Below are 15,226 nucleotides of genomic sequence, written 5' to 3' on the forward strand. Positions count from 1 at the left end.
AAGGGGGTTAATGATTTTCCTTATATGTATATAGTAAAAACTTAAAAAATTTTCTTCTAAAAGATATTTTAGAGCTAGAGGTTATATATTAAGCATGAAAAAATCTTAGGGGTGTCTACCAAGTTTGTTCAAATAAAAGCCCTGGAGTCAAAATTGGCCCCACCCAAAGGGGTCATTGATTTATCTCATATGTACATATCATTTGGAACTGTTGTTTTCCCTTAGCAATAGCAATGCACATGGACTATTTCAGATACAAATATGAACATTGTGATGGCCCTTTAATGATTTTAAATTTTCTCCTGATTACTCCTGTTATACCACTGAAAATGTAAGGGATTAATCAGTAGCTCAAGTTCTTGTGCATATTACACAGGTTTTTAGGTTGAATAATTTTTGGTCGAGTTATGGCTATCATGAGGCAACACATGTGATCACTCGGATTGCTATTGTTTTGATTTGGTAATATGATGTGATATTAAAATGTAACCAAAAAATTATGAAAGCCACATATATTGACATTTGATGCATCCATTTGTTACACACAAGAGATCAGTAGAAGTTCAAGTCTTAATACTGCCTGCTTCTGACCACATCTTTTATTGGCCAGCCAATATCCTAGAAAGGAGCTTACATATATGGATGATTGCTACATTGTTTCTTGGCCTTAGCTGATGAGAAATCAGGTAGCTATTTAATGCATGTTGAGGTTTGTTTTCTTGTTCCATACATTGTCCTAAGATGTTGAGGGCTGTTTCTCTATGTTTAAGGTTTACATCTGTTGCTATGGTTCTTATAAGTTTACCAAGTGCTTGTCGTTTATCTTGATGTCTTTGTAGATGACGATAGATCTTGTATTGTAGGAAGTACAGGAAAGGTAGAGAATCAACAACAGCCCAGTCCATCCAATAGTTTGTATCCTGATTTCTGTGTATCATGTCATCTTGTGTAGATCTGAACATTTCATATTGTAGTTCATGAGGAACACAGTTGATCTCTTTCTGTATGAATGTGACACAAAATGACATAATATGTTTAATACAGTCCTCACTTTGTTCACCACAGACCCTCTTGAATTCTGCTGCTACTCTTGGCGGAGGACTATCACACAAGCCAATAGTTAAAACAGGATAAGAGTCATATTGTTGTTCAGTGTGTCTTAGTATTTGTTCAGCTTTCTCCATATCTCCTGTACTGTAGAACACTGAAGCCAATTTAAGTCTGCTAGATGAGATATCTGAGTTTAAACCAGCTGATAACCAAACCAATGCTTCAGGTGACACTTGATTATTTTCACCAATGCTGAATGATGCCAGGATAGATCCATATGTGGTAAAAATAAAAGGTGCTAGAAACTTACATGCAGCCTGTTCTAATCTGTTACCATTAACATTGAAAGTAATAAGTTTACCTATATAATGCTTCATTGTTCTAATGTTTTTTGTGTGTAAATGTTTTAAAACAAAGTGATGAATATCCCTTATACAGTATGCTCTGTTTACATAATAATAGGTCATATAAGATTCATGTCTCGCAAGAGAAGATTGATAATAATATGCTCCGTGTGGTACAATGTTCAGTTTAACTTGCAATCTATGGCCAAGATCATCAATATCATTTCTAAGTAACATTTGTCTGTCATTCTGTAAAAAATCACTTATATTTTTTGAAAGTTCATGTTTTTTTTCAGCTGTAAATTGCCCTGCCATCAAATTATTTTCTCGGATAATGAAATGTGAACAACGGTCATTCTGTACACAGCTATGTAATTCTAATAAGCAGTATGTTAAGCATATAAATAAATTGTTCTCTTTCCATATACTTGACTCTGTGTTTTCTATACAGTGTAAAAGAACTGTTTTACACATGAAACTTGATATATTAATTGTCCCCTGAGGATTAAGGAAGGATTTAAGAATCATTTTCAATAATACATAGCACCTTATTTGTGTTATATTTAGGTTAAACATAAGAAACCTCTCTGCCAATGATGTAGATATTCTCCATTCTAATTCAGGATATTCACTGACCTTACTTCCTGTTCCAACAACAAAACACTCAGTACTGGCTGCATATCGTCTCATGTCTTGTGTTGGCCATCTGCCAATTCCTTGTCTTCCTAACCAACCAGATGCTGATTGAGGCCATGATTTACAAGGATAAGCTAACACGTAGTCTTGATCACAGACTCCTGGTTGTCCTTGTACAGCATTTGATGGTCCATGACCTACAGAACCCGGAATGATCCTATTAAAATTTGTGTTTTTTAACAATATTCTTCCACTTCTATCAGTTATATGTTTTTCATCAGGAATGTAAGTGGCAGGAAGAGGTACTTCATGTTGGAGCAGTTGTAAGAAACAATAACCAGGGGTAGTGTTCTCATCATGTATCATGAGGTAGTTTCTCTTGCCATGTTCCCACTCTGACCAGTCTTGTATTATATTCCAATCATGGAAACAGATTAGTAGATCAGAGTCTGAATGAAGTCCTATAGTAGTTGTAGCTTCACTCTGACTCCCTAGATAATATTGAGTTATATTTATATCAGGTAACATGTTGATGATATTCCTTGTAGTCTCTTCTAGCATTTTTCCTCTTCTCCAGCTCATCACCATTCTTTCATTGACACCAATGTCATCTAAAACCTCTGATAACGCCAATGATAGGTTTTCTCTGTACTCAGGTTCTTGAAACATTCTGTAATATATTAGTCAAAAGGAAAAATTGTTTCAGTCAGCAACCAAGTTTATTTTGTCACATACCTCTTCATGTTACTTCACTGACCTTGATGTCATAGAACAGAACAGTACGGGATATCCAGTACAGGATAGCCAATTTGGAAAGTTTACATAATTTAAAGTAGATATCAATTAATAAATAATATTTCATGGATTTTTTTTCCTTTTATCTTTTTGTTTCGATATTTTTCTATTTTCATTTCATGAACATTTTGATGTTAGTGTATTAATAGATGAGGGGATGTGTGATTAACTATTTTCTTAATACTGAATGTTATAGTTAAGGCAGATTATAACTGAATGTTTTTTATCATGGTGGATTTTCTATCAGTCTATTCTGTGTTACAACTTTTCCAATATCAATTCATTAAAAAATTTCTTACTTCCATTTTTTTGTTTGTAAAAAAAACAACAACAACAACAAAAAATTTATAAAAAAATAAATAACATTTTAATATTTTATCAATAGTCAATTAATTGAACTAGTCCTTTAAAATAGTGAAACATTTTTGATTTCCAGAATTATACTTTTATAAATTTTTTTTAATCAATACATAGTTATAAATTTCATAGTGATAAAAATTGTAACTTTAAGCAGGAAGCTAAGAAAAGGATACTTGAATTAACTATAAACATTATTAACTGGCATTAAACTCTCACATAATTAAATTTTCAATGAAATACTTTGTTAAAATATTATGTGTACAAAAATAAATCGTAAACTTACTTTGAAAAGATGATTTGGTACTATGTCGCTGAAACAAATCAAAGGAATTGTATTGACTCTGTTTCGCAAGATTGAAAGAAATTTTGCTACTTTTACTTCCTCTGATAGTGTGAAAAGGAAAATAACTCATTTCTTCATCCGATTGTTTTATAAGAAAATTTGATTGTTTCCTCTGTTGGAAAAAAATCCCCAACATACATGAAACTATATAAGGACTATAAGGACTTTAATATAAAGTGCTTTCTATTAAAGCAATAAAGAAATTATTATAAGAATTATTATTATTATATGAATAAAATTATTGACGGCTTTTTGACGGCCCCCCCCCCCCCCCTTTTTGAGGCCTCAAACAGTGAAAAAAAAACGCCCTATTTAGCCCCAAAACACTTTCGTTTCATAAATGTTGTTAAAAAAAGTGACCACTTTTTCGGCGCCGCGTCCCATCAAAATGGTACATAAGGGGGTTGCCAGAAGGGGGATGTGCCCCATTCTGTTTGGGGGGTTTGAAGGGGGGGTATTCCCCCTCATTATTAAGAAAATTTTGGACATATGACAGGCTAAAAATGGCCTTAGGTCGATCTTAGAGTAACTAGTAACCGGCGCAAAAAAGCCTTTTATTCTCTTTCAATTCATTGAGAAGTTACAGCACTTTGAAATCAGTTTTGATGGGGAAAAAAAAGCAAAATAGTGTAATTTTCGCAATTTTGAGACGTTCCCACAGGAAATTTACGATTGAGTATGCTGTTACAGAGGCTATGGTCCAGTCAACATTTGTGCCAAGTTTTATCAGTATTGAAGCATTTTTCATAGTTTCATAGCAGTTTGAACTTGTAACAGGAGGCTTTTCAATGAAAATGGTCATTTTTCACAATATGCTCATGGGGTAAAAGGTTAAAGAATATTGCATGTACAACCATTCTTTCAGAGATAAATAACTGTATTTTCAAAAGAAAACTTATAATTATATAAAAAATATTTAATAGAAATGCCCAATCAAGATTTTAATATTGAAAATTTAATATTTAGAAAGAAATGCATATTATTTTAATACTGACAGAGTTTTCATCATGCTAACTTTGATGTGAATATCGTACAATGTATTATGGTTGATTAATTTTAAAAAAAATGGAAGTTAAAAAAAATGGAAGTTAAAAAAAGATACTATTTTTTGTGGTAAAACTCGGTATTTTCATGAGAAAACATTTATACCACCCTTGCGGTTGAGGGGTTTAGACATCAGAATTGCAGCCACCGTTTATCCCTGGGTGATCATAAAAGGCGACTAAATGGGTTTTAATTATTGGAGTCTTTCTTAGCTCCAGCAGGTGAAGTGGCTTTGACCCCTGGTGTTGCTCATACAGGGTTATCCAAATTCATCTTTCCTATTTCAGCACCATATGACCTTACTTTAAGTTGGTGCCCTGTGAAACCAAACCAAACAAAAACAAAACAAAAAATAAAAAAAACTATATAGGTATACAAAATAATTATATGGCAATAGATATTCTGATAAAATTTTGTCCTATATGTTATTAGACCCCTACTGGTTTAACTGGAAGGGACTTTAGGTTTACCCTCTGTCTGTCTGTCTGCCTGCCTGTCTGTACAAACATGTAGATACTGAGAGGGCTATTGGAAGAGTAAATTTCCTTTGATGCTTTTCATTCAGTAAGCTCTTATTTGGCTACTTTTTCTCTTACTTGGCTAAAATAAGAATAGAGAGAACAAAAGAGTAGCCACTTATATACCAGACTTTGAGCAAGTCCATTCTTCGAACTGCCCGTCCGTCTATCCACAAAACTTGATCCCTTTATAATGCAAAAAGTACTAAAAATATTTTTGTTAAACTTGAAATATGTGTAGATGGAAGTCTGAAGATTATGCATGAATTTTTCTTTTCTTCCTATGTTGAAAACATTTGGTTGTTATGGTAACATAAAGATTTAATAATTGGCAAATGTAACACAAAAACTGGATCCCGGGATAATGAAAAAAGTACTGAAAACATTTTTATGAAACTTGAAATATGGATTGATGGTTATGGAAGGGTATTAACGCAAAAATTACATCTTGCTTTCTTATGTTACATCGTGCTTTCTATCTAGTACATCTTGCATTCTGACTTGCACATCTTGCATTCTGACTTGCACATCTTGCATTCTGACTTGCACATCTTGCATTCTGACTTGTACATCTTGCTTTCTTACATGCACATTATGCTTTCTGCTGTGTGCGTCTTGCTTAATTGTATGTTGATATCATTATTTAACGATCATTTATTTATTTGTTGATCTGGTATATTAACCAGCAACTGTTTGTATTTGGGTCTATTAACTCAGCTTGAATGAAGAATGTCGTAAGGTAGAATGTGCATAGCCGAAAGCCTAATGCAGCAAGCATAACGCGACGCTACATCTGGTATAATAATATGTGACTCCCAAATTATGCTAACAGGTGGCGCTACAGTTATATTCTCGGTAAAGTCTGTATTGCGGTTCGGATTCAGTTTACCAAGTTACGTCCCTTTGTTTTAAAATTTCCATTTCCACTATGGAGGAAATAAAGTAAACATATATTAATGAATTGACCAATTTTTGTATTTATTACTGAAACTGTGTGGGTCCAATTATATTTCCAGCTGACAATGACAAGTTGCACATTTCCAATTCAATGACTTTAGAATTTTTTTTTTTTTCAACAAAATAATTATAAAATAGAACAGTTGTTCAAAGTGCTTGGGTATGGAAGGTGATTGATATTCCGGATACTCCTATATTTTCGGTAATTTCCGTATGGTTCCGTACATGTTTCCGAACTTGCGCCCTCTGTTGTGAAAAAGAGTGTAGTTTGCAACCTGCCTTGTTGTATTGCACTCAGTGCGTGCTTCCATGTATTATTTATACATATATAATCGATTAACATAGGTTTCCTATTTTTGTACACTTTAAATGTAGACAGTTTACTATCATTATAATTAAACTGAACTGATTTTAGCATCAAACATATAACTTTAATGTAGACAAATTTGAAGATAACGAACGATTCATGCAATTTAAAGCAAAATGTGCCAGTCATAATGCAAGATGTGCAAGCCAGAATGCATTGGGTGCATGTCATAATGCAAAATGTAATAGTAAGAATCCAAGATGTACAAGTCAGAAAGCACAATGTAATGTAATAGGAAGGCAAGATGTAATTCTCGCATTAATACCCTTCCATAGATGGTAGTCTGAAGATTGTGCACATCTATGTTGAAAAATTTGGTTGCTATGGCAACAAAGTGACTTAAAATAAAACAAGACATGTATTTGTGATAAATCAAAAAAGATTGAAAATATCTTTAAAAAACTTGAAATATGGATAGATATGGAGATTATGCACAACAAGGTTCACAACTCTAGCACCAAAATAATAAGATTTTCCTTCCCATTTCTTTAAAAAGAAATGTTGTTTTTGTATAACTTCTTTATTTCTTAATGTATCTACTTCATACTTTTAAATATATGTTTTTTTATCATCACCCACATCATATGTGGCAAGGTTCATATTTCTATCACTTACCAGAATTATCATCCTTGAACTCAGGAAATTTCATGAAAAAAATGTAGTTTTCTATAACTTTTGTATTTAAATTTTCTTAAGATGTCTACTTCAAACTTCAAGTGTAACATGTACATATGTTCCTTATAATGACTCAAATCATATGTTGGAAGATTCAATATCTAGCTTGACTATTTCCAGCATTATGCCCCCCCCCCCCCCCCCCCCCCTTGAACTTAGATTTTTTTCTATTAATTATTATTTTTTCCTCATTTCTAACAGGATTTACTTCAAACTTCAAATTCCCAGATCATTATATATATAACAAGGTTACATTTCCAGAATAATCTTCCCTGTTAACTTTTATTTTCATTTTTTTTTTTATTCAATTACTCAGATTATTTCTTCATGGATTTACTTCAAATTTCAAATATATGTTCATTATTAACACTTACATCATGTGTGATTAGATTTATAAGTCTAGCACCTGGGTTTATGATTATTGTGCCCCAACTATGGGAGGGGGTGCATTTATGATTATTGAGCCCCCCACTATAGAGGGGGGGGCATTTAGATTTACCCTTGTCCATCCATCCCTCAGTCTGTTCTCCTTTTGTGTCACACGTAGCTCAAAAAGTATTTGACCTAGAGTTATGAAACTTTACAGGAATGTTGCTCAGCATGTGAAGTTGTGCACCTTGGGTTTTTGCTGGTGAATTTATTCTGTTTTGTCAAAGTTATTACCCTTGACTTAGTAAAGATTTGCAATTTTCAACTTTTGTCACATAGCTCAAGAAGTGTTTGACCAAGGGTTATGAAACTTTACAGAAATATTGCTCAGCATGTGAAGTTGTGCACCTGGGCTTACGCTTGTGGATTTATTTGTAAAGTTCTTGCCCTTTACTTAGTAAAATATTTTTAGTTAAATCAACTTGTGCCACAATGTAGCCCAAATAAAGAAAATGACCTAGAGTCAGATTGACAAAACAGTGGAGTGTGGGGCCACCATTGTCCTATGTACACATCTCTAGTTAATCCTGATATAACAATTAGTTCAAATGCCACTTAGGTTAATTTAAGGTACATGTACATAATGTAAGAGCAGTGCTTATAAATAACCTATATTTATGAAGAAAATGCATAAGTAACAGCTATACTGTTCACAAGGATTCTTTCATGTGAGGAAGCTATCCAGCTAGCTTATGGAATGTCAGTGGTTCTACTCAGGTGCCTGTTTGTGCCTGAAATAATGCAGGGAAGGGCACCTGATGTCTTCCTCCACCAGTAAAGCTGGAACATCGTGATATGACCTATACTGTGTTGATGTGACATAAAACCCAAAACAAACAAACAAAACTATTATACATTTGCATGCACTTTTCTTTAAAAAGATATTGTTGTCTTTATAAATTTTTATACATATTCATGATAAGGCAGTTCATCCTTTTAAATAAATAAAGTTGTGCATAAAATTTTACGGTCATTGTAATACGGTTTTCTTATTTTTTCACTTCAACTTAATCATTGTTTCTTTAATTATTAATCATATTTTTTTCATGATTCTTTGACTTTGCCCGACTTTGACATTAAAAGCTATGGAGAGATTAGACCAAATTTTGTAACTGACACATAAAACAAAACTAGAACTCCGCGAGTCAGATGTGTCGCCTTGTGAACAATATAGTTTAGGAGAAATGGCCAGGACAAAAATGAAATTTGAAAATCAACAAGGGGCAATAACTCAAAAAATAAGAAATGCAGAGCAGCAGTTTCTGTGCACTGCACTTCTTATCAAATAAGATCTATCATCCTATGAAGTTTCAAGTCTAAAGCTTTTATAATTTATGAGAAATGGCCTGGACAAAAATAAAGTATGAAAATTAACAAAGGGCAATAACTCAAAAAATAAGAAATGCAAAGTACCAGTTCTTGGGCACTGCACTTCTTCTTAATGAGATCTATCATCCTATGAAGTTTCATGTCCACAGCTTTTATACTTTAGGAGAAATGGCCCGGACAAAACTAAAGTATGAAAATTAACAAAGGGCAATAACTCAAAAAAATAAGAAATGCAGAGTACCAGTTCTTGTGCATTGCACTTCTTAATGAGATCTATCATCCTATGAAGTTTCAAGTCCGTAGCTTTTATACTTTAGGAGAACTGGCCCCGGACAAAATAAAGTATGAAAATTAACAAAGGGCAATAACTCAAAAAATAAGAGATGCAGAGTACCAGTTCTTGTGCACTGCACTTCTTCTTAATGAGATCTATCATCCTATGAAGTTTCAAGTCCATAGATTTTATACTTTAGGAGAAATGGCCCGGACAAAAACTAAAGTATGAAAATTAACAAAGGGCAATAACTCAAAAAATAAGATGTGCAGAGTACCTGTTCTCGTGCACTGCACTTCGGGTCATTATAAGAAGCATGCATACCAAGTTTGAAGTCAATCCAACTTATTATGACTGACTAATGCTCCGTACAAGCTTAAGGGGACGCCGACAACGACGCCAACACCGCCAACAAAAGTAACCCCTATAATTATGTCGCCTTTTTCAAGGCAACACAAAAAACAAGGATGTTTTGGGTTTTATTTGGATATTGTGCTGAAAGTGAAAGGAATTGGTACAGTCAACTCCAATTATAACGAAATCGCTGATAAGGAATTCGCTTATAACGAATTAACATTAATTGCGAATTAAATCAGAAATCCCTGGCCTATTCCTTCTATATAAAACTATATTAAATAACATTGCTTAATTACGCACTTGTTTAAAACGAATTTCATCTCTAGCAAATCATTTTTTTTATCCAAATGGCCAACAACACGTAAATTTCCTTGGTTAAAACAAATTGTTATAATTGAAATAATGGGATGCGCTGGATCATTACCTAAATCCGCTATTCAGTAATTATTCAATCCAGTGATTGCACAGGTTAGTCTTCAGGGAATAAATATTTTGGTAAAATGTTGTCACACAATATTGTTCGAATTAAATATATGTACAAATTATGCATATAAACTGAAACTTTCTTCTGCAATAAATCAAATACATGTTCTTAATACACTGTATATGGTTCAATAAAATGCCCTGCATACAATTAACGCTGCTGTAAAATACTGATTACACTGGTGACGGGTGACAGGAATGGCTTTTTCACAGCAAATTTGCCCACCCAAACAAGTCAGTGAAAGATGCTGCTGGATGCTACTTTGCTTTTAGTGAACTTCAGACATAACATAACATAACAAACTATATTTAAATGTCCCAAGCCAAGTTGGCTTTATGTTAAAGCTGATTATAGCATTAAATCGGCTATTTTTCCCTCTTTTGCCCATGTTATAACGGGACCAAAACCATGTGTTAACATAGTCACGCGCTCTTGTTATAGCCCGGTTTTACCTATGCGCAATACATACAGGGCCCAGTAAACAGACAAAAAAAATTGACGATTTGTCCTGTTTGCCAAAGAGTCATGCGCTCTTGTTATATTGAAATTATTGATTCAGGGGCCTCAATCACATAACGGCGAGCAGCTTTCAAGTAACTATGCCGGAAATACGGTGTATAGATATCGCCGCTAATCTTGGTTGTCCCCCTTTCTAAGAAACAGACAGTTGTCAATGTAAACAAATCTGTCATTCAGTTTAACCCTCAGATTAACTTACAAAACATTTGATAGCACAAAATGAATATGAGAAAATGTTGTTTTAATATTAATGATGTTTTTATTGAAAAATGCTCTTTATATTTCTTTGATAGAATAATGTTTAGTGTCTGATTTTTTTTTTATGAAACAAAAAATGATTTTGATGTCACTCACTGATCTTTTTTTTACTGTGAATTTGAAATCATTCTAGGAATTTCTGAGGGTCATGTTTTGTCTTGGGTACAGTAATTTAATGTTCTTTTCTTTTCTTGAGTTAATAAATCTCCAATGTTAAGCTTTGTAAAATCAATTAAAATTTGAAATTTTGTTCGGTTCTGAGCATTGTATTTCCCAAGTTGTTGGCCCCGGAAAAATAAAAGGCATATGTAAAACATGTAGAATTGGATAAATACCGTCCAAGCACAAGGATTTAATGTATTTGTTTTTGTATTGAATCTACATCATGGATCTGTTTTAAAATTTTATGCTATAATAGAGTCAACACACGTTTATTACGTGTTATAAAGTCTGCAGAGTCCCTCGGAACTGTTGGAGCCCTTGCCCTACCAGGCTCGGGCACCAACCGTTCCTCGAGACTCTGCAGATGTTATAACACGAAAAAACGTGCGTTTACCCTATGATAGATTTTGTGTCGCCTTAAAAAAGGGGTTACTTTTGGCGGTGGGGTTGGCAGCGTTGTCGGCGGCGTCACCTAAGACTTGACTCGAGCATAACTCACTATAAGTCAGATTGACTCCAAACTTGGTATGCATGCTACTTTCAATAACCCAAAGTGCAGTGCTCAAGAAACTTTACTCTGCACTTCTTGATTTTTGAGTTATTGCCCTTTGTTCATTTTCATTCTTTATTTTTGTCCGGGCCATTTCTTATAAACTATAAAAGCTATGGACTTGAAACTTCATAGGATTGTAAAGAAGTGCAATGCGCAAAAACTGATACTCTCCACTTTTAGTTAATTTTCATATTCCATTTTTGTCTGGGCCATTTCTCCTTAAATATAAAAGCTTTGAAAACTTCATAGGATGATAGATCTCATAGAGATGAAGTGCAGTGCACGGAAATTAGGTACTACATGATTTTTTAGTTTTTTCCCTTTGTTTATTTTGTTACATTATTTTTATCCCAGCCATTTCACCTATACAATAAAAGCTATGGACTTAAATCTTCATAGGTTGATAGATCTCATTGAGAAGAGGTGCAGTGCACAAGAACCGGTACTCTGTACTTCATGATTTTAGAGATATTGCCCTTTGTAAATAATAATACTTTATTTTTGTCCGGGCCAATGCTCCTACAATTTAAAAGCTATTGACTTGAAACCTCATAGGATGATAGATCTCATTGAAAAGAAGTGCAGTGCACAAGAACTTGTACTCTGCACTTCATGATTTTTGAGTTATTGCCCTTTGTTAATTTTCTTACTTAATAGGCTTGTCCAGAGCATAACTTGGTCACTATAAGTTTGATTGACTCCAAATTTGGTATGTAAGCTTTTTTCATTGACCTGAAGTGCAGTGCTTAAGAATCCATCACAGAGTCCTCCATTTGATCTGTCAGTGTAAAACTTTTCCATGGTATTTTTATTTTTGATAATATAACAGTTTTATTAATCCTGATGTAACATTGTTACAATCAGTTCAAATGCCACTAAAGTTAAAGGTACATGTACATTGTAAGAGCAGTGTTTATAAATAACCTATATTTAAGAAGAAAATGCCTAAGTGACAGCTATACTGTTCACAAGGTGACACATCCGACTCGTGGAGAACTAGTTGTCATATGCACATGTATATTTACATAGCTTCTTTGATGTTATTTGAAGATATGTATGAATTAAGTACCTAAATTTAATTACAGCCTCGAAGTGAGAGACTTATTACGCTCTAAAAATGAAAAACTAGGCCACAGTAGCCAAAAAATAGGAAAATCTTGTTCACACCCTTGTTGCTTGTGTTTAATGGTCCAGATATCCTGGAAATTGTTCAGAAAGGTTGTGAAGATTATTTCTAGCTCAAGTTCAAATATGGGTCATCAGGGGTCAAAAACTACACCCAAATACACAGCCCAAATATGAAAAAAAATTGTTATTAAAAACTCTAGAGGTATTATATTTTCAGCCAGAACATCCTGAAAATTTGCCAATGATTTTAAGTGGGTCATTTACAGTTATTTCCCTTTAAAACTAAAAGTCATATACATGATTATGTCTCTTAAACTTTTGGGAGAAATATTTTTTTTGCTTTCGCCATCTGTCTGTCCATCTGTCTGTCTGGTTGTCCGTCCACATTAAGCTTGTCCACCCTTCACAGGTCAAACATCTGGTGGGATTTCAACCAAACTTAACAGGAGTGATCAGTACCATGGCATCCCTAGTTGTGCACCTAATTGGCATATTACGCTTTGCTGCACAAAATGGCCCTCAGAGCTAAAAGATAGAAAAATCTTTTCCGGCCTTCACAGGTCATGCAAACTTTTCAGGAGTGATCAGTACTATATTTAGTTTTGCTCAATACAGGTTGACTTGGCTGTACAAAATGGCCGTCAGAGCTATAAATAGAAAAGTCTTGTCCGGCTTTCACAGGTCAAGCTACTGGTGGGATTTCATTGAAACTTCACATGAGTGACCATCCATAGTTTTTGGAGACATTTGTTTTTGTGACAAAAACCCTTCTAGTTTACACAACACGTTCAGAATAACAGGTTCAGGTAAATAACCTTGTGTATAAAAAAAAGGGTTGTAATAAATTGCTATGAGTTATGAAATGAGTTTATCTGATGAATGCTTATCAGGTTTCCCCTGGATTTTAACCATATGTTTAGTAAGAAGAAAATAGCAATCTTTGATAATATAACAAGATTAATGGCCAGAGATATGTTCTATTTCCTCAAAAGAAACAAAAGTTGTCTCAGAATTTGGAAAGTGTGACATATTAATATTAAATTATAAAATGAAAATGATTGCATTATTTGGGCTTAATTAAAAGGCCTTTAATGTGGTTATGTGGCAAGTTTTTTTTCTCACAAATGATTTTGAAAAATAAAACAAATTTATGGAAATATTTGTGGTAATTGAAAACCTGTCAATTTGATTTTCCAGCCATTTTATTGATGGCATGGATTTTGCATTATAATTATCATTGCACAATTCCTATGTTATTATCCTATTAATATGACATGGGATAGACATGAATACTACTATAAATGTAAGCCATTACAGCTTTAAAAAAATATATTTCTTGAGTTAAACCAACTGCAGCACTGCAGATTGTGAATATATTATAAGCATTTTGTAGAGGGTAATATGTGATTATACTAATTAAATATTACTTTCATGATTGGTTTAAAATTGTTCAAAACTTTCATTTAAGTGATACCATTTTATTTCTCATGTCAATATTTATCAAGTTATTATTTACTATTATTTTGAAACTAGAAAATTAAGTATTTGAGATAAGAAATTGTGATAGTTAGCATAATAAAGGGAAGTAATATAACTCAAACAATTGTGATAGTTAGCATAATAAAGGGAAGTAATATAAGGCAAAAGGGAAGTAATATAACGCATGCAATTGTTATAGTTAGCATTATAAAGGGAAGTAATATAACGCAAACAATTGTTATAGTTAGCATAATAAAGGGAAGTAATATAACTCAAAGGATTGTGATTGATAGCATAATAAAGGGAAGTAATATAACGCAAACAATTGTGATAGTTAGCATAATAAAGGGAAGTAATATAAGGCAAAAGGGAAGTAATATAACGCATACAATTGTTATAGTTAGCATTATAAAGGGAAGTAATATAACGCAAACAATTGTTATAGTTAGCATAATAAAGGGAAGTAATATAAAGCAAACAATTGTTATAGTTAGCATAATAAAGGGAAGTAATATTACTCAAAGGATTGTGATTGATAGCATAATAAAGGGAAGTAATATAACTCAAAGGATTGTGATAGTTAGCATAATAAAGGGAAGTAATATAAGGCAAAAGGGAAGTAATATAACGCATACAATTGTTATAGTTAGCATTATAAAGGGAAGTAATATAACGCAAACAATTGTTATAGTTAGCATAATAAAGGGAAGTAATATAAAGCAAACAATTGTTATAGTTAGCATAATAAAGGGAAGTAATATAACTCAAAGGATTGTGATTGATAGCATAATAAAGGGAAGTAATATAACGCAAACAATTGTGATAGTTAGCATAATAAAGGGAAGTAATATAACGCAAACAATTGTTATAGTTAGCATAATAAAGGGAAGTAATATAACTCAAAGGATTGTGATTGATAGCATAATAAAGGGAAGTAATATAACGCAAACAATTGTTATAGTTAGCATAATAAAGGGAAGTAATATAACTCAAAGGATTGTGATTGATAGCATAATAAAGGGAAGTAATATAACGCAAACAATTGTGATAGTTAGCATAATAAAGGGAAGTAATATAACGCAAACAATTGTGATTGATAGCATAATAAAGGGAAGTAATATCAAACGCACGCAAACAATTGTTATAGTTAGCATAATAAAGTGAA

General features: G+C 33.0%; 1 protein-coding gene across 1 annotated transcript; it reads right to left on the minus strand.

Moving 5' to 3' along the window:
* LOC132712876 (uncharacterized) lies at window positions 1-3,589 on the minus strand. The gene is made up of 2 exons (XM_060695315.1): window positions 3,469-3,589; window positions 1-2,700 (listed from the first exon to the last, which is right to left on the minus strand). Exon 2 carries the CDS (start codon window positions 2,697-2,699, stop codon window positions 600-602), a length of 2,100 nt encoding a protein of 699 aa, XP_060551298.1. The 5' UTR covers window position 2,700; window positions 3,469-3,589; the 3' UTR covers window positions 1-599.
* Between the last annotated feature and the right edge of the window lie 11,637 nt (window positions 3,590-15,226).

The sequence above is a fragment of the Ruditapes philippinarum genome, unplaced genomic scaffold (assembly GCF_026571515.1).
Source record: "Ruditapes philippinarum isolate M1 unplaced genomic scaffold, ASM2657151v2 ctg8932_1_1_1_1, whole genome shotgun sequence".
Classification (NCBI taxonomy): domain Eukaryota; kingdom Metazoa; phylum Mollusca; class Bivalvia; order Venerida; family Veneridae; genus Ruditapes; species Ruditapes philippinarum.

Bases quoted from the DNA above. Each gene is read 5' to 3' on its own strand.
- LOC132712876 (XM_060695315.1), bottom strand. From the start codon at position 2,699: ATGTTTCAAGAACCTGAGTACAGAGAAAACCTATCATTGGCGTTATCA.